Genomic DNA, 19,895 nt, shown 5'->3' on the forward strand with positions numbered 1-19,895 from the left:
TGGTTCTGCTCGTAAATCTCTGTGGGATTGGAAAGCGTTGGAGGACAGTCAGCCTGTAGTGCTGTGCTTAATGTTACAGGCCGTTTGGGTTTCCCATCGTTCAGAGCAGTGACAGGGTAGTAAAGATGTGGCAGCATCTTATGTCTGCGTTAAATCAGTGAATGTCACGAATGCTGGATTGTCAGTCTGCAGAGCTGAGAGCCGTGCCAGCGCTGATTCATTGGTACAGATTTGTTTATAAATAACTCCCTTTCATGGCTCTCGACGTACAGCACAATAACTTCATGCACAAGACAGAAAAAAGACGTGTTGTGCAGACATGCCCTAATTCAGCCGTGTCAGTACAACCCTTCAACCTTAGCCTGGTGCGCTAAGGCCTCGCCATAGATCACAGTGGTTAACAGTTAGCTGTTCCTGCAGGTGTATAGGGAATGGCAGTAACTGCTTCCATTACAGGAGAGAATGGCCCAACTCCCACAGCCCCCTCCAGACAGCGCTGTCATTACCCATCCATTGTGAGGCCTGAGAGGGAGCTGTAAGTACGGCAGACTTATGGCTTTGTTAGAGGGACTGGATGGTCTCCTCTGGCTCCGGATAAGGAGGGACGCTGCTATGGAAGGATGGCCAGATAGAGTGATAGAGATGGAGGATGAGGATGAATACAACACCCCCTGATATTACACAAGACCACTCCCCGATGCGCTCGTGAGTGGAGTGCATCCTAGAGGGTGGGGAGGGTTATTTGGTGCTATTTTTACAAGAAACGGGTTGATTTGTCTTAGGCCATTACCGTCTATTACAGCTGCGAGTCTTGGGGAAAAGGTGGGAAGCGGCAGACGCTGGCATTCTGCCTAAAGAGAAATCAATGAAACAAATTAATCCTTCGCAGGCTGCGGTGACACAGTAATCCATCATTCAGGGGGCGCTTTTACACACTGAATCAGGGAGCGAGGAAGGGAGGTGGAGGGAATGGGGGTCGGTTGGTGGGTGCGTTGTTGTATGAGGAGGGGTGGAGGAGAGCGGGACCGAGGCTCTGGGGGACGGGGGCAGACATGCACGCTCCGGTAACACTGGTGTAACGGTGGGTGGTGGCAGGGAATCAAGTGGCTCTGAGGCCTTCCTCTACATCCTTGAGCTGCCTGTGGACATATAGGGGGTGGAGGAGGAGGAGGAGGAGGAGGAGGAGAGGGACGTAAACACAATCAGCTGAACTGCACCATGGACATTGCCATGATTACACACATACGCCTACACACATTTTGCCTGTCGCCTGTCGCTTACTGCCTGCTTTAACCGCGCAGAGCTGATGGCTGATGGTGATGGGAGTGATGGGCTTTATTATTTATTCACACTGGACATACAGGAAGCTAACTGGTCGTTTATGAGGGGATATAACGTGGATGGAGGGAGATATACCGTAAATATAGAGCAAAACCTCTTCTCTTACCATTTCAGCAGCAGAACTTCATCCTGTGGTGTTTCAATTTATTAGTCCCATATGACATTATTTCACTTTGTAGATCAACACAGCCCTTTAGTCTAGGAGCCCCCACCCGAAAATGTAGACTGAACTCGCTGCCCTCTCGTCTTTGAAAGCAAAACACAACCCACCATTTTCCTATTCAAAGCAGAGAGCTGTATGCACCCACATTCACCACAGTGATGCTCCAGCGCTCGGCCAATTAGAGCTCCGATTTATCCGTGTGATTGAGTCATGTGATCGGCTGCCCTGTGAGGAAACAGTCCCGTCCAGGCCAAGATCCATGTGAAGCAGCTGTACCCTCGGATGAATCACACAACAGCCGACATCAAATGATATCACAATTCAACTGGGAGTGAAGAGAGAGAGAGGAGGTGGGGGGGAAAGAGCACACATACGCACATATCGAGATTGATGTGTTTTTATTAAGATCTTTGCTGTGTTGCATTGCCTTTTAGTAATATTACATCATTATGAAAGCCAGTTCAAGAGCATGATCCACTCAGTGTTGCGGCTTTGTTGGTCTCCAGGCTCCTTTGTGGCTCTGTGGCGGCTCTGCTGACGCTCATCGATGGCGACTGCGTGTGTTTTTACAGCAGTGACTTTTAGCTCGAGCTCTGATGGAGGGTGGTGACGCTTATAGGAAGCCGGGGTCATTTCATGAGGGGAAAAAAAAGGTAATGCAGAAACACAACAAGCTGCACCATTATTTGCCGTGTCATTGTAATAGAGGGTGCCACTTACCTTAACCAGCTTCCTGATGAGGAATACCAACGGCTCCGCTTTCCTCCCCAAAGACACAGGTGGCAGCGTTCTGTGGAGCGGCGTGTTAGAAAATCTGAGAAAATAGTGGGTGGAGGAAAAAAGGAGAAGAGAGAGGAGGGGGGGGTGAGTGGAGGAGAGAGAAGGGGAGGGAGAGGCTGAGATTGGGCGGCGGAGAGGAAGGGTACAGGGAGCACAGAGTGGTCAGAGAACAGAGGGAGGGAGGGAGGGCAGGGGAAGAAGTGAAAGGATGGAAAAATGTGGGGATATTGCAGCACAGCGGATGGTGTGAGGGAGGCAGAGTGAGAAATGTTGCCGGAAATGCTCGAGCCAGCAGCGTGTGTAAAAAACCACACTGCAACATTTCTCATCCTTGACATCACTGACAAGCTTTCCAAGCACACGCCGTGTTCTTTCAAAGTGCACGCTTGTAATATTACAGAATCTTTACACACAGCTTCTCCTCTAACATCTTTTGTTTTCTCTCCTTCTATGAACAAGAGTGATGTCGAGGATATTAAATTTAAACCGATGCGGTAATTCTTAATTTGAAGGGCGTGTGCTTAAAGATTCCCACAGCGGATCCAATAAAACATGTTTGTTTGTGATGAGAACTTTCCCCGACTCTCTCGCTAAGTGGAGGAAGAGACAAACAGAGAGAGGAGTGAAGGGGGTGAGGGATGACGGATATGAGGAGAGGGAAAGAGGAGGAGGAGGAGGACACAAGATTGTTGTGGAATGTTTGCAGCTCTGGCCAAAACTCGACCATCTCATTTGTCAGGCCTTGACCCCGGCTGTGGGGTCAAAGGTCAAAGGGAACATCTGAGGGAAACAGACTCGGCTATCTCACTCACACACACACACGGATAAGTAAACACACAAACATGTGCGAGAGCGTCTGTGAGAGTGTCTCTCCTTTGGTCCCCGTCAGCACGCTCTCACATAATTCACGCTCATGTGCGGTACATGTGTATAAATCGTCATTAATATCCATCTTAGTCGTATTTGTTTTATTATTACTGAGTGTTATGTTGACCTCTAGCTATGAAAAGATGAGCTGCCAGTTTCCCAAAAAGCAGACTATGTTTCTTTTTCCAAAATAAATCATGGAGAAAGAATTTGAGTTCCAGGATGCTTGGATTCCTTTCAGAGGAGGAAGCTTGGAATAGTGCTGGATAAATACACACTGCAGCGATTTACTCAATAAAAACAACAATATCCGAGCCGAGCAATAAAATTCAAAGAGGAGAGCCTCTTAAAATCTATTCTTAGGGTGGCTATTAGGAACAAATAATGCTATATTTACCACATGTTTGATTAAGTACAATAAGCCAGAATAGGCCTGTCATGTCAAGTGATCCCGGCGCTCGTATCCCCCGTCACTGTCCTTTAATCAAACACCCTCGCCATAAATTACACCTCATTCCGGTGTCAGTCTTTGCACCACGCCGACACGTCCCGCTGTGTTTCCTGAACGCCCGGCCGCCATGTCGCTCTGCCTGCGAGGAGACACAACACAAACTCAGTTACAAAGGGCAAGGTTAGCCTCGCTGAATCACACACACCACAAACTCTCTGCAAGCTTCAAGTTTCATATTAGAGTGACAATGCAGGCGGCCTGCTTAATAACTGGACACCTGTGAGTCACATGACATTAAGACAGAAAGCCACACCTTGCATGCTGAAAAGGTAGAGTTACAGCGCAGTTTTATTTGTGTATAGCAAATTAGCTCTCACTCTTCCCTCTTTTCTGCACAAATTGTTCATACTTGTTTAAAATGCCGCCGTTATCCCTCCTCTCTGCTCCAGAAACCAGACAGCGGGCACAGTCGCTGGTATTCATGGCTTTTTGAGATGCATCTCAAATCTTACACCTTTGTCATTCTTTGGCCGGAGACATCAAACAGGTGCTATGAATAATTTATCTTAAGAGTTTCACATTGATAAGGTCACAATCTGCCAGGTCTGGACTCTAAACGCAGGCCACCTTCACGTCACTGTCTTTTTACACACACATGTGCCCACACATGCAAACACCAGACACGCACCTTTCAGAAGGAATTACACGAAATCACAAGAGGGTTTTGTTCGTGTGCGTGTGTGTGTGGGTGAGAGAAAGAGATGGGTATTTTTTGGCTTAAATATTATTTGTAAAAGTGATTTTAATTTGAAATGTATGATGTATTACAAGTTATGTTTCAAAGACGTGCTGTGTTTTATGTGCCACAGTGGTTTAGGAGGATTAACAGGAGGATAACTCTATTGCCATATCTATTTATATGACAAAGAGAGCTATACAAGAATAAAAATATAGATTCAATTATGACACAAAATATTTTCAATGTAAATAAATTGTGTTTTTTGCTCAAACAGCCTCTGATAGTTTTATTGTGAAATGATATTATGCCTCTTTACTGATGTAAACTACATTTCAGCACCATGCTCAGACTTTCCGAGCTCCAGCATGCTGATGGTTCAGCTACACTACATTTCTAATTAAGCCCCTGCTGTGTGTTAGTTTTGGGGAAAAAAACCGGAGGAGAAATAATTCAGTGCTGATGTGATGCCACTCATTTAGTCACAAACAGAAAGTTAAACAACCATAAAAGCTAAAGGGGAGAAAGTCTGACCCAGAGTCAGCTCTAATTTAGGGTCATCATAACCAACAGTGTAAACAGAAGTCTGTTAAAGTTACACATTAGTTTTCATAATGTGTTTGATGTGTATTTACCCAGCATAAATATTTATACCAGCATTAAACGGAGGGTAAACTCGTTTAAAACGCGTCCACCATCCCCTCCTCGCTGTGACAGTGACAGGACACTTTATGATCGGTGAGCTATGTCATCTTTTTTCTGCCTCTCCCTTTAAAAGCACACAGGGAATCACCCCTCTCTACCGTTATGACCCCCTCCTCCTCTCCCTCTCTCCTCTCCCTCTCTCTCTTCTCCCTCTCTCTCCTCTCTAATAATCGCAACACTTCTTAAAAATTGTTTTGCACTCTCGTGTGTCGGAGGGTAATCTGGCTCTTTTGTCGCTCGGCTATATTTCTACTGTGTGTTGTCGGATAATGTGAGGATGGGATGAAAGGTAATCTGCGTGCAGAATTCCTAAAGCTCCCTTATCCTTGTTGAATTTCGCAAGAATTCCACCTTTGCCCTCCGGTTTCCCCGAAATAAATTACTTAAAGGGTGAGATGCCTTCGCGTACCCCCCGTTTTTCTCGAACGTCCTTTAAACGCAGTCAAACAGGTATTAAGTCTTATTTCAATCCATTTTTTTCTCCTTAAGGCTGCGTCGCTCCCTGGATACTTCACGGCCACTTTGGGAATAAATGATTTCCTAAACTTGCATAAAAATAGAACAATGTTTGTGATGATCATTAAGGAGCGGCATTATGTGGATAAAGTGCTATAAGCAGGTCGTTTTTAAACCTAAACACGGGCCATTAAAGGGACATTTCGCCTGTCAGTTATGTCTGTGTGATGCTCAGTTTACTGCGTGTGTTTCGGCTCAGCTGCTGATTGATAAACTCCGGGTTTCCTCTCTCAGAAGTCTGTTTCCCTTCATGTAGCTTCTGCTCCTTTAGCTTTTTTTTTGGTTGTTTTTTTGGTGTACTACAAAATTACAGTGTTTGCACTGTGCAACCACGAGGGTTTGGGTGCTAATGGATTTATAATCTCCGTCTCTGGGACCATCTAAAGTAATTAGCACATGGGCTCTAAAGAAATGATGGTTAGTGAGCAATAAAGCCATTGCCCATAGCTTCAGCTGACAGTCCCTCTAACTTAACTCCAACCTCAAGCCTAATTGGGAAAGTCATTGCAGTTATTGTCCTCAATTATAGTCTGGGCTGCAAAAAAAAAACCTGGAAAGAGACTTTAATTCATCATGTCTGAATCTGAAGGATCCGTAATCTCTGGAGACGCGAGGATATATTAAAAATAATGAGCATATAAACAATCATATCTGCATACAAACAAGGAGGATTCACACTGTGGGGCAATGCAGTTTAACTGTTAAACTAAAGTCATTCTAGGGCAAATAGATAGCTAATAAACAATATGTAAATTAAATACCATTATATATTTAAAATTAACCTGCTTATTATACAGTTATATTACCCCTGAATACACAGAATAATGTCTGAATCTGTCGGTTTCATACTGTTTTGTAAACTTTCCCTGCTCTAAATACAAACTTTCCAGTGATAATTAAAAGCCTTGTTCTTGTGTGCTCTCTTGTTGCCTGTTAAATGCCTCGCTCTTAAACGCCTGTAGCCTATAGGCTCTACGATATTTCCACTATTTCTCACGAATGGCCTTTCCATTAAGAGCGATTAGATTATGTCTATTGAAAGTTGCTGATCCATAGAAAAAAAAAAGCCAGCGGATAAAAGGCGATTTCAAGTGACCTTCTCGTCCCTTTCACACCAATCTGAGCCCCCAGAATAATTTGGGGATCAGATTTGGACAAAAAAAAAAGGAGCACCCTCTACCCCCCACCCCAACACACACACACACACACAGCCCTCACCCCCTCCTGTCTCTCCAACACACAACCACTCAAAGAAACAAAACCTACAATTCAAACATTATTAGTTTTTTCCCCCAAGATTTTCTTAAATATGACGTGTTGGTGTTTGTTCTGTGCTCAGCCGCGCGCACGGTGACAATCAGCCTTTTTTTCTACCACAATGTTAAAATAGATTAGCCTGTAGGTGTAAAGAAAAGTTGCACTAACTCCACTGCAGCATCCTGGTTCTCATTTATAACACTGTCAAAATCACGAAGGGTTCAAACAGGTCGGTGGCCTTCATGGAATTTTACATTTGATGATGTTCGCCTCTCTCTCTTTAATCCGCCCTTTGTTGCTAAACTAAAGCAGCATAAATCAATATGCAGCTGCAGCTTTACTGCTTACATGCAGAGAGCAAATAATCCAGGAAGAAATGTGCAAATACAAATTATAATCAAAAATAGCGTTGAAAGATGAACAAGGGACTAAGCTGTGTCCTAATTTGTCAGTGACACCTATGCAGCAATATGATGTAAATCTACAGCCTGCTTTGTTTTAATGCACATTGTGAAACACTTTAATATTAGCAGCTCGTGTGATATAACACAATATAAAATAACCTGCATATTGTTGTCTTTACTAAATAAAGTGCACTTTTATTGTAAGAAGCGCAAACCTGCTTACTTCTTGATACTCGAGCTACTTAATTATTAATGAAAATAACGTTAATGACAAACTTGTGCAGTCTGCACAGACTCACAGTCCAACAAGTGTGAAGTTACTTTAAAGCTTTTGCAGCTGCATCTTATTGTCTCACGTGCTCAATTTGACGCTGAATCAGTGTCTGATATTCAAACTAACACAGGACCAGGACACAACACAGAGACGTGCAGCATGGTTCATAGTCCTTCACAATGCAGGGGGATATCTCTGCCGGTGTTTTTCTTGTTCCGGATCATTTTAATGTTGCCGGCAGAAGGCAGGGATCAGCCTCAGCTGCATGTGGCCCTCACAGCCCGGCGTCCTCAACACAACAGAGCAGAGGCCCCTGAAAACAGAACCAGCCTCTACATACATACAGAGTGTGTTTCTGCCTGTGCTGTGCTTCTAACCCTCTTGTGATCACACACAATCAATAATAAAAAAGACTCGACTGTGTGTACGTCTCTGCATCCGTTTGCATGGCTCTAAACGCGCTCTTGTAGTCATGTGTTGTTTTATTGAGGTGCCCTGCGCTCCTGACCTCAGAGTTGCGCCGATTGATTGCGCTGATGTTGGTTTCAGATGCGTTCAAGCTGCAGCACAACGTCACACTGTGTCTGCGTAAGGAGGGCATCAGTTATTGATCATCACAGATTTAGCAAAACTGTTGCTTTCTGCCCCATAAATATTTGATGAATGAGGTCATTTTTACCAAACTATCACACAGAGAAATTTAACAGCCTGATGAAATCTATCCGTGGATTATTGATACAAGTAGAAAAAGTCAGTTTGATTTTAAATATTCCAACATGAATAATTAACTACTGCAAATCAAAGCTTTAGATTATAGTATGTAAGATGCTGCTAATGCGCAAATGTATGGCCTGAAATGTGTGTTTAATATTATTGTGATCGTGTGTAAATCTGTTAAATGATTATAAAGGCATGCACATTACTGAAACGGTGAAATACTCAGTGATTAGGAAATGGAAAATTAATCTTACTTGGCTCACATAAAAAATTAATTAGCATGAACTTTCTGCACCCAAAGGAGAGGATTAAGTTAAATGTTATTATGTAAGCTTATTCCACTAAAGTGATTGACGTGCAGTTTATCCTGGAATAAGTTACCTGGCCTACATTGCCACATAAATAATTTTAGATCACTTTTCACTACACTCCCTTTGCATCAATAATGCTGCTTTGATAGATCTTATTGTGTTTCATCTTACATTTCCCCTTTGCAGTCCTTTCTCACACACATTGTGCTCTTACCGGTGCGTAATGTTGTGCGCCTCTCTTTAATATCTGCATGTGACAGTGTTGTGTTAAACTGGCACTTTGGAAACTGTGTAAAAGATGGACACCGGCTGCTCTCCTTGATCAGCCTTTTAATCCGGTGACACTATCGCAGAGACACACAGCCTGCTATCGATCTTTTCATTATGTGTTCGAACAACAAATAGCCTTGCAGGTGAGCTGCACGCGACGTGTCCAGCGGTGCTACAAGCAGCCTGGAATAACATTTCTACTATCTGATGTACGAATCAGGGAGGACAGCTGCACAACGCAGAAGCGAGAGCTCCCTAATCGGCGATAATGTGGAGAAAAGATGCGACTGTGCACGAGTGAAAAAGTTGTGAGTGTGACTCTGCCCCGGGTCTGAAGTTAACGGTCATGTGGCGTGACAGAGAATTTAGCCTCGCGTTTAGAGCCACGCGCGTACAGCGCTGCACAAGTGAGAAATAAATATTGTACTTGCCTTATCTGCGGCTGCTTTTATCCAGGTAGAAAGCTGCTCCTCTTCTGCAAACCGCCGCCTCTGCTGCTTCTTCTTTTAATGTCCTGCTGTCCACTTTCTCCTTTTTCTCTCGCCGCTTCCCAGCTTTCTATTAGAGCCCCTTCCCTGCTCCCTATTCGCTGTCCCTCTCACTCTCCTCTCCTCTCCTCTCCTTCTCCCGCGGAGCCCCTTTCCAATCTGCGGAGTTAAATCTTAATGATACACTTACAGAAAAAATTCTTTGTCCGATTTAATCTTATTGGTTTCACCTTTTCAAAGAGCTGGAGATATGGCCGGGGAGTTTCAGTGTGAGTGTCCGAGACGAGGACGGGAGAGAGAGCTCTCTTGTTGAATACTTAAAAAACAACCCATCCCTCCTATGCGCTTCCAAAGGGGGCACTTGCATATTTACGCTCCATTATATCTGCTAATATCTCCGTGTGTCTAAAGATCTGTACACAAGCACTTTGTTTCTTTTTACTTTATAATAATTAGATGTTTTATGAACAGTTTTTCCTCTTCAGCGTGGTGTATTAACATGTTTTTGGAGATGATTTACGCACAGCATTTTGACTTCTTGTCCCATCTTAGTTGCGTGCTATTAAAATGTTAGTATCCTTTTTGGACTTTTCTTATTTAGTTCTATTATAACTTCTATTTATTATTGTTACTTGAAAGTTTTCACCCTGTTTTACAAAACAACGTTAAAGATTGTAATTTCCAATAAGTCCAAGAAGACGAGAGAAAGCATAAAGCAAAACTGAGACCTGTTTTATTTTTTAAATGAACTTTAAGCTTTTAAAAATTCATGTTTGATGACTCGTGCATGCATTAATATGAGGATGTAATTGTACAACGTACGCTAGATGGCAGCGCGATCCAGACATTTCTGAGTTGGAGAGGTGGTAAGCCTGCAGAAGCCCTCATACAAAAAAGCCGGAATCCCCATGCAAATTCCCAGCAACTTCACATGATTTAGAATTACTGTCATTATTAAGACATAATGTGACACCAGCTCAGTGATTGTGGAGACTATAGGACCTCGGTAATTATTGAATATTGCTTATTGCTCCGACTAATTTTAGAGATTTTTCGGCCGCTGGCACGGCATTCCGCTTGTATCACACACTGTGTTTTATGCATCATTCTTCCCATTGACATTTTTCCTCCCTTTATTCGCTCGTTTTAACTAAACTGTAAGTTTTAATCAGCGAGACTGTGCCGATTACAGCCAAGGATGTACCGCAATGCGCATGCCAAAGACAAAACAACGTGTGGAAATATAAATCCGCCTCAGACCCATAATGACATCCGTTATTTTTTTTAATACAAATTTCAGTCCAAGACAAACCATTTGGAAACTTTGGGGAATTTCTGAGCCAGAGTCCCCCTTTCGCCGCTGCGCACAGTTTTTGGTTTATTTGTCGTGCGTAAAAGCTTTGTCCCCCTTGCCTTTACCCCGCTTTTTCTGCTATTCTATTCAGGGTTTCTTCCTCTTTTTGGTGACAATAGACGGCCCATACTAATCAGGTTTCAAAGTAAATAGCAGCGCGGGGCGAGCTCAATGTAAATTGTGCCTGTCAGAGCCCCCCAGCCCCTCCAGTCGTAGATGGCAACACTGCAAAAAATATCCGCTCTCAGACGTCAGCCGGGGAAGTGTTGAGTCTGGAAATCTTGGATTTACCAAAGCAGGAGACTGAATCTTACATCGGTGCGAGGTGTTTTTACTTGTTTCGCATGCCAAACGACCCATCACTGTACACTTTATTCCATCGAGTGTTTATTTCTAACGGAATCTCCCCGTTCACTCCTCATTTCACCATATCGATTCCTAAAAATCTATAAACGAGCGGGCTTGAGACTGGAAACAAGTGCAATTGTGCAAACTGCACTTCTATATTTTTTCTGCCGTGTTTTCAGTGAAAAATAACATTTTAAGATTTGAACACGAGACTCGATGAGTTATCGGGATGGACATTTTTTGCAGTGAATGAGCGGAGGGGGACTCTAACCAATGGAGAGAAAGAGAGGGCTTGGCTATAACCTTAGCCTCCCATTTTCTCTCTCTCCCTCTCTCCCCCCTCTCCTCCTCTCCTCCTCCTCTATGCAGGGCTCTGGCCAGTCAGTCGCCTTTGATTATCAGTCTCCAGCAGCCCCTCTCTTGGCTCCTTGACATGAGCACCATATAAGGCGCAGCGATCTCCATAGAAACGTGTCAGTTTCAATAGTAGTGTCAAAGTTCACTATATACAGACATTCGCGCAGATCCCCCGTTTCGGAAACATTGCTCTGCTGGTCCTCTCGTTTAAGCGCATTCATTTTTGGGTCTCTCCTTCTTCTTGCATATTCTATTAGTTGTTGCTGTTGGTCTTCTTTTTTATCTTTTCTCTTCGTATCTCCATTCCTCCTGCTGGAGAGAGGTGAAACTATACATGGGCACTTCATTCGGCGACGCGGTTTTCTTTCGCTGCCTGGCGAGATGATGAGCTTTATTTAAGAATATAGATGTAAAAATCCAGCTCTTCAGTTTTTCCTCCCCTCCTGTACGACGAAGACGGGAGTGTAAAGGAGCCAGGGGAAGAAAAGAGAAAGGAATTTATCTCCGCAGCACTTTGGATCGCGTGTCTTTCCAGCAAAAGGTTTTTTTTTACTCGCTCCTGCGTCCATGTGAATCGCTCCTGCCTTTTTCTTTTGTGGCTATTTTACATCAAACTGCAATTTGCTACGTCTGGACTCGGGCTTTCCTACAAGATTAGGGATTCCTGAATGGCTGACTGCAATTTACCTTGGAACTGGCCTCCCGATACTTGCATATCCTGATCGGGTGCCTATTCAATCGTCCTCCTGTATTTTGAATGTATTGATCGCGCTGTACTCCCCTTCTTACCCCATATGAGATTGCGTGCTCCGATTTGACTTTGCACTGCCCCGTCTTTTCAGATCTCCTTTTTTCCGTCCTCTACGCTTCATAAACACCGGCGATCATTTCGCTTTATAGCACTTTCCGGGGCCGAGATATGGCAATGGTAGTTAGCGTTTGGCGAGATCCGCAGGAAGACGTGGCCGGAGGACCTCCGAGCGGCCCCAACCCAGCAGCGCAGCCGGCGAGGGAGCAGCAGCAGACGGCGTCGGCGGCGCCGCACACTCCGCAGACCCCCAGCCAGCCGGGACCCCCGTCCACACCGGGGACCGCCGGGGACAAGGGGAGTCAGAATTCTGGACAGAGTCAGCAGCATATTGAATGTGTGGTTTGCGGAGACAAATCGAGCGGCAAACACTATGGCCAGTTCACCTGCGAGGGATGCAAAAGTTTCTTCAAGAGGAGTGTACGGAGGAACTTAACATACTCATGTCGTGCCAATAGGAACTGTCCCATTGACCAGCACCACCGGAACCAGTGCCAATACTGCCGGCTGAAGAAGTGTTTAAAAGTGGGGATGCGGCGGGAAGGTGAATATATATTTTAAAGCCCACTCATGATCACTCATGTTAGCAGCAGGCGAGCAAGGCTGCCATGTTGCATTAAGGTCACAGTCTATATGGCTGGCCATACTGCAGTCTCCATCCATGTTTTTTAGGGATGTTTGCATGAATGATTGGACTCTGTTCCTGTGAGAGAGAGAGGGGCTAAAAGGCCAGTGCAGACACAGCAGCTCTGCCTGTAAAAGCAACGCTCGCCTGAACAAAGCGGCTCGTCTAAATCGCCCTTTTATTTAGTTTATCTTTGAGTCTAAATTGTAGAATAATCCACCAAAGACGCGAGGAAAACAGACCCTTTTTACGCATATGTTTTAGAGCAGAAGAAGAGAGGCTGCGTGAGTGTGTGTGAGTGTGTGTGTGTGTGTGCCTGTCTGTCTGTCTGTCTGTCTGTCTGCCTGCGTGTAGTGTGTGTGTACAGTGTGCAAAGCTAATAGTCCCGTTCATAAGTACGTACAGCTTACTAATTTATAATAGTACAGTCAGGTTTGTAAGCAGAGTGTGTGAATGTAAAATGAACACACTTACAAACCCACGTCTCTCTCAGCTCCCTCGTGCTGACTAGACAGCTCACACACACTGCATTAAGCCGCTCAAGTTGTTCAGGGCTCATTGTTTTGCCTGCTGCATTACAGGCCGTATAAGTTTCCTCTCTGCGTGTTAACCTCAGTGTTTAAACCCAATCCATGCAAACATCCCTTATTTTAAATATGGTACATGTAATCAGCTCAGATAGAGTGCAGACTGAGTCACATTAATATTTTATTTTAAATATGAAACAATAGCAGAATTCCTTTTATTCCCAGCTGACCTTTTGACGTGCGTAAAATGTACAAATGTTCCAGCAGTTATCCGTAATTATCAATCATATATGTAATATAATTGGTCCCAATAAGTAGTTATTTGTATAGATAGAAAGTCAGAAAAATATATTGGTTAATTAATAAAAGAGGGCTACATGCATAATGCAGTTACGCCTTGAAACAGTCAGAATAGGACATGTGTGAAATGTACTTTTGTGAAACAGGACTTTTGTGTGTTTTTGCAGTTTAAAAGTGTCCGTCCTCACACAGCACATGAAGCGTCCGCCTCTAAATACAGATGTAAACAGTATGGAGGTTCAGGACTCAGCACATCTGTTTTGATGAGATGTTTAGGTTGTCGATAACCTAAATAAGTAATCTGTGCAACATTACAGCCTTAAAAACAGCACACACGAGTCAATATGTTTGGGAAAGCGTGCTGAATTCAGATTTCAGCACATGCCGTCTCACTAAGAGAAAACACACTAGCTGTAGCCTGCTTTACGCTTGTATTACTCATGAACAATGTTTATCAGTCCTGGATGCACATTTCCTCTTTTTCTCTTTCTTTTTGTCAGCGGTTCAGCGAGGACGAATGCCTCCAACCCAGCCGAACCCAGGCCAGTACGCGCTGACGAACGGGGACCCTCTGAACGGCCACTGCTATCTGTCCGGATACATCTCGTTACTGCTGCGGGCCGAGCCTTACCCGACGTCCCGGTACGGCAGCCAGTGCATGCAGCCCAACAATATCATGGGCATCGAGAACATCTGCGAGCTGGCGGCTCGATTGCTCTTCAGCGCCGTGGAGTGGGCGAGAAACATCCCTTTCTTTCCCGACCTGCAGATCACCGACCAGGTGTCCCTGCTCAGGCTGACGTGGAGCGAGTTGTTTGTGCTTAACGCGGCCCAGTGCTCCATGCCTCTGCATGTGGCCCCTCTGCTCGCCGCGGCGGGCCTCCACGCCTCCCCGATGTCCGCGGACCGGGTCGTGGCTTTCATGGATCACATCCGGATCTTCCAGGAGCAAGTGGAGAAGCTTAAGACCCTGCACGTAGACTCGGCAGAGTACAGCTGCCTGAAGGCCATCGTGCTTTTCACATCAGGTGGGTGTCCGACATGTCACATATAGGAACATGTTATTAAATGAGGCCTAGCTGCAGTAATGTTACAGAGAGGGGGACACTGTGGCATCAGGGATACGGCTGTCAAGAATAGACTGGTCACAAATCTGACTTTACGAGATGTTTGTGTTGCCGGTGGAAAAGCTATTTAGTCAACAGCTTGCTCCATATCTCCTTACATGCGTTCCCATGTCAGTTGTAGCCGCAGCAGAAGACGTGTAAACAAACCCAGATTGAGTGAGCGCATCAAGTTTTCTCCTGCAGCACTCAGCTCTTTTTAAAAATTGGACATAGTTGACAATCACATAGATGTAAATATTTAATAATTGCCGAGTTTAAACTTTTCTTGAGCACGTCTGAGCCGAGAGTTTGCAGCTTCGCGTCCATAAATTTTGGAACAGGTGTCAAATAATTGAGCGTAAAGATGAAATAGTGTATCACTGGGTGATATATGACAGCTGATGCTTTTATGGGTGTTGGTGCATGCTTTCATCCCTGTTTTGCGTGCACAAACACATGTCTTGGGGGGTTAGGAAATAATCCTTAGCAGACTGAGATCAAAAAAGCTGATGGAAGTTCACTCATGTGTCAGTGCATCGCTTCTGTAGGACGCAGAGAGGCACTGCTGTATAGATTGTTTGTAGATTCCTCTCAGCTGACCTATTAATTTTCCTTCTTATTGAGGGTAGTTTCTCTTGTCGCACGCGCTTTGGAAAGTCATCAGCAGCAATTTAACAAACGTAACTTACATTGTTGAGGGCTTAATTGATGGCTGACTGTGGCAGGGTCGTAAAGGTCCTCTTTTGCTCGCCGTGCGTAATTTCGGTGCTATTTCGGGGTTTGTTGTGTGCGCTCGTGACATTAGGGCCTGTTATGTCAGGGAGTCTGCTGATGATAGAGAGGAGAGTCTAAACTCACTCACAGGCCCCAAACTAGTTTTGAACTCAGCTCAAAGTTTTCACCTCATTGTCTCAGATTCGGCTCATTCTAAAATTCTGAAACATGCTTGTATATTTTCTATAATTTGACGCGCTCGTTATAAAATGTTTAGTTTTATTGCGGTTATCAGATTTGAATTTATATTGAAATTAATCCCACTTTCATTCTCTCTAGAAAGCGTCATAACTCCGTGTTGTATTCCGAGCTTACACTTGACGTCCACAATATTCCAATAATTATATTTTATTATTTATTTAAGTTCAAAGAGATGCACAACTTCATATTTACATTAACGTCACATTTTTAAATTATATATTTATATTGTGTTATAATACATCATTTATTATAATATGCATTTGCTGATACATTTTCCAATACCTTACTTAAATACCAGTCAGTGTGTGTAAATGAACAATAAGCTGTATATAACAGGAAATATCCACACACTCAGTCTGACTTATCTCCAAACTTGTGAGAACTCAGAGATTTTATTCCAACCTACGAAACCACCTTCTACATTCACTCTTCCTCTTCTGGCGAACACGACATCACCACACAGCTTTTCTTTCAGTTGCAGTACTTTCTATGTTTTATATATTTTTAGCTTCAGCAGCCATAATAACTACTTTTCAGTTTCGGGGTTTGGCAACTATATTAATTTGACTCGCCAAATTCTGAAGGCACCCTGAGAGGTAAATATATGTTTTAATATAAATAAATGTGAATTTTACCTCAGTTTCCGCACTTAGGCAAAGTGACATCCTGTTAGATTCGCTTCACCGTGTGAACTGTCATATTTGCCAATATTTTCCTTTTGCACGACGCTCCCAGATCACCCAGAGAAACTTCATACACACTCTGACATCAGGCGAGTCTTCTAACAGGTCATTTAGTTAGCTTGATAGGCTACAACTAGTGTTGGCTATAACAAGTCATGTGGCACTTTGCCAGGAGCAGCGAGGACTGTTTGCCTTTAATAACAGCACACTTGTCAGTATTTGATGCATAAATAATGGCGGCCAGGCTAAACTATTTCAGCACAGTTCAGGATCATTGTCTTACATTAAGTCCTTACCCACATGTGCACAGTGCAGAGTGTGCCCTCAGTAACCTACCACAGAAATAGTCCAATCTGGAAGCTATCTGCTACCATGTCTCAGTGTATTGAGGCGGTGGGGTGCAGGGCTGCAGGCAGGCCTAATGGAGAACTATGGGATGTCTTTGAGCAGATTTCTCTTTACGCATACATCTAAATGCAGCCTGTTCCCTGCAAAACTCCTATACTGCTGCTCTGCAGCATTCATACCACCGATTTATATTTTACAAATTAAAAAAATGCAATTAATTTCCGCCTTATTGATTCCTGTAGATTTTAAAAGGAGACACTCAGCGTTAATCCAGAGACATTTGCATACATGGGGCTCTGACCGGCCGGACTAAGGTCACAGTAAATCACCCCGAGATCTCCGCGGTGCCCCCGGGTTCATAAGGTTATTGTGTCTGGCCTTAGTGAGTTATAGCACTGAGAAATCACGAATGGGCTTAAAAGCCTCTGTCCGGCGTTTAATGTATTAGTGCTTGAAAACTAAAGCTGTCTTTCTTGTGTAGTTTCTACAAAAGCACAACACAGGATCCTTTCAGGACTCCACGAGGGACCGTATACGCCGGCGGTTATGCTGCCTGCGTTTACAGCAGTTTATAAGCAGTAGGACACGCATGCTTGGGTTGTGTGGAAAAATAACAGCTCCCTTTATAACATAGGAGTCTAACAAGCTTTATATGCTTTTGTCTATACTGAAGCGAGGCTGCACGAGGCTGCAGGAGCCACCAGTGAGCAGCAAAAACGCGCGCCTCGCCTGCGTCGTGCACAGGCTCATTTTCTGACATTTTACGTCGCTTCTGCGTGACTATTGACTTCGCCTCCTCTAATAAATGTGATTGCTTCCAGCGGCCTGTCCTATAGGCTGCATGGAAAACAGGCCAAGAGTGGTCTATAGAGAGCAGAGCGCAGAAATGACTTAACAGCTTACTGCGGAGTAATTAGGTCACATTACATCCAGAGTAATTTCAGATTCATCAGTGCCGTTTATGTTTCCTTATACTTGAAGCCCCAGAGTCCAGACACGCGGAGCAGCCACCTTTAGGCCTGTAACCCACTATCACCCACCTTACGCCCTTTGCTCCAGTGCCCCCTCAGCTCTGCCTCCACGCGCTTACATCACTGTTTTCCCTGACATTTAGCTCTATATTCTTGTTGATTGTTGTAAGAGCAGGCGCAGATATCCTCCAACCTTCTCCAGCAGCAAGCCCCCCCTGTTTATTCTGTATGACAGTCCCCCTCGCTCAGTGTGATGTAGCATGTTTGGCCAGTGTGTTTGTTCATTCCTCTTTGTCAATAACACGTAAAGGCTGATGTTGAATGATAACCAGCGTGCTTTTGCACGACACAAATTGGGTCTGGCAAGGTGTGCACTTGCCAAAGCTAAATCCACTGGCAGGCTTAAAGTCACCACGTGATTTTGTGTTTTATTTTAAGGACAATATTAAAGAAGTTATATAATGAAAATGCAATATATTTGTAATTGTTGTAAGCCTTTTAGAGCGCTTGGTGACCTCTGGAGTGTGTGTGTTTTTTTATTACCATAATAATATTTTAATTCTACATTTTCAGCCAGCAGTTCCGCTTGTTCCTCTGAATGTTAACAGCTAAATAATATCACATTCGGGGACTTTTCCACAACAACTTGTACCTTGGGGTTTCACAGACGTGGCGAGCCTAACCACAATGTATTTGGTGTGTGTTTCTCAGACGCTTGCGGCCTGTCGGACGCTGCTCACATCGAGAGCCTACAGGAGAAGTCCCAGTGCGCCCTGGAGGAGTACGTGAGGAGCCAGTACCCGAACCAGCCCAGCCGCTTTGGGAAGCTCCTGCTGCGGCTGCCCTCTCTGCGCACCGTCTCCTCGTCTGTAATCGAGCAGCTGTTCTTCGTCCGCTTGGTAGGTAAAACTCCTATTGAAACCCTCATCAGGGATATGCTATTATCCGGGAGCAGCTTCAACTGGCCTTACATGTCCATCCAATGATCCTTATATGAGAGTGGAAAAAAGAGAGGAAAAAAGGACCAAAATTCAGCAGCCCTCGCCCCGTCCTCCTTCAAGAAGACTATATATAGGACCTTTTCTGACAAACTTGGAAGACATTACTTTTTTTCTGTCTTCTGGGACTGATATGGAATACATTATGTACAGAAAAATATTGGAACTGGACTTTACACCTGTGTAAATCCACCCTCATCTTCAAGAACAATACTCTTCATTTTGTAAAATACTAGTCTTTATTTTCCTTTTTTTGTAAAAAATACAAATAAAATGAAAAACATCATATGCGCAGTAAGAAAAAAAGAATCAAGACTTAGCGGGAAAATAATGTTTCCAAGCAATTATAAGAATTGTCCTGTGTCTATGTACCTCTCTGTTTTGTATTTTTTCTGGTTCTAAACCAGGGTTTCTGTGATTCTATACTAATAATTTTTTGATATAACCTTTTGCTTCTTATAATGAGTGCGATATATGTTGTCGAAGCTATGTTCTCCAAGAATTAAAATTGAAGTGAGAATTTAAAAACAGAAAAATAAAGAAATTTAGACAAATAAGAAACAGTCTAATCGCTATGACAATATCACCACTGATGGTTGAACTTTTTTTCCCAATTGAAACGATGGACCTGCAACAGCAGCAAACTGACCTCCAGGACATTTTTAACTGAGAGGACGTCTGGGGCGCCTTTTCCCCGGGCCACGAGTGCGCGTGGAGTCGATCATCAGTCAAAGAGGAGAGACATGAAAATCAAAAGCACTTTTAATATATCATTTCAAATACATTTTGTTTGTTTCGTCTTGAAAATTTTCATTGTTTCTTGAATTTTATTGGTTGTTGCCTTCAATTTGCTTACTCCATGATGCAGCTTTTTGCAGAAGGGTCGGTTGATGAAGTTGTGTGATGGTGACTGTACTATTAAAAAAAGAAATAGGCAACGATGTCTCATTCTCAAGCATTTTCCTGGGAGCAAATGTCAAGGTGCTCGGGCTTATTTTAAAGCATCTGAGGGGGGTGGGGGGTGGGGGGGGGATATGCTGTCTCTGCGCGCTCCTGGTTTCTGTGAGACAAGCGCAAATGCAGCCTGCAGACACTGAGTCACTACCCTGCATCTCACACTGCAACATTACTCTGAACGCACTGTTTGCGAGGATACGACGGGATTAAGAGTGGTAATTACACCTTACATTTGAACAAACCCACTGACATAACTGT

At 44.0% G+C, this 19,895-nt stretch overlaps 1 protein-coding gene and 1 long non-coding RNA gene across 2 annotated transcripts; one reads left to right on the forward strand and one right to left on the reverse strand.

The window, feature by feature from the left end:
* Window positions 1–1,847: 1,847 nt before the first annotated feature.
* On the reverse strand, window positions 1,848–9,581 carry LOC138609656 (uncharacterized). Its single transcript, XR_011309503.1, has 3 exons — window positions 9,220–9,581; window positions 3,549–3,737; window positions 1,848–2,874 (listed from the first exon to the last, which is right to left on the reverse strand). It is a non-coding gene; the product is annotated as an uncharacterized lncRNA (long non-coding RNA).
* A 1,808-nt stretch (window positions 9,582–11,389) lies between these two features.
* Window positions 11,390–19,618, forward strand: nr2f1a (nuclear receptor subfamily 2, group F, member 1a). The gene is made up of 3 exons (XM_069682540.1): window positions 11,390–12,691; window positions 14,100–14,627; window positions 18,394–19,618. The coding sequence occupies exons 1-3, from the start codon at window positions 12,259–12,261 to the stop codon at window positions 18,666–18,668; spliced, it is 1,236 nt and encodes a 411-aa protein (XP_069538641.1). The 5' UTR covers window positions 11,390–12,258; the 3' UTR covers window positions 18,669–19,618.
* The last annotated feature ends 277 nt before the right edge of the window (window positions 19,619–19,895 follow it).

This window comes from Semicossyphus pulcher, unplaced genomic scaffold, assembly GCF_022749685.1.
Source record: "Semicossyphus pulcher isolate SPU_LCO1_2020_fin unplaced genomic scaffold, fSemPul1.0.p SCAF_6, whole genome shotgun sequence".
NCBI lineage: Eukaryota > Metazoa > Chordata > Actinopteri > Labriformes > Labridae > Semicossyphus > Semicossyphus pulcher.

Bases quoted from the DNA above. Each gene is read 5' to 3' on its own strand.
- nr2f1a (XM_069682540.1), top strand. From the start codon at position 12,259: ATGGCAATGGTAGTTAGCGTTTGGCGAGATCCGCAGGAAGACGTGGCC. The intron at 12,692-14,099 runs GTGAATATATAT...TCTTTTTGTCAG, and splicing joins AGTGGGGATGCGGCGGGAAG to CGGTTCAGCGAGGACGAATG. The intron at 14,628-18,393 runs GTGGGTGTCCGA...TGTGTTTCTCAG, and splicing joins CATCGTGCTTTTCACATCAG to ACGCTTGCGGCCTGTCGGAC.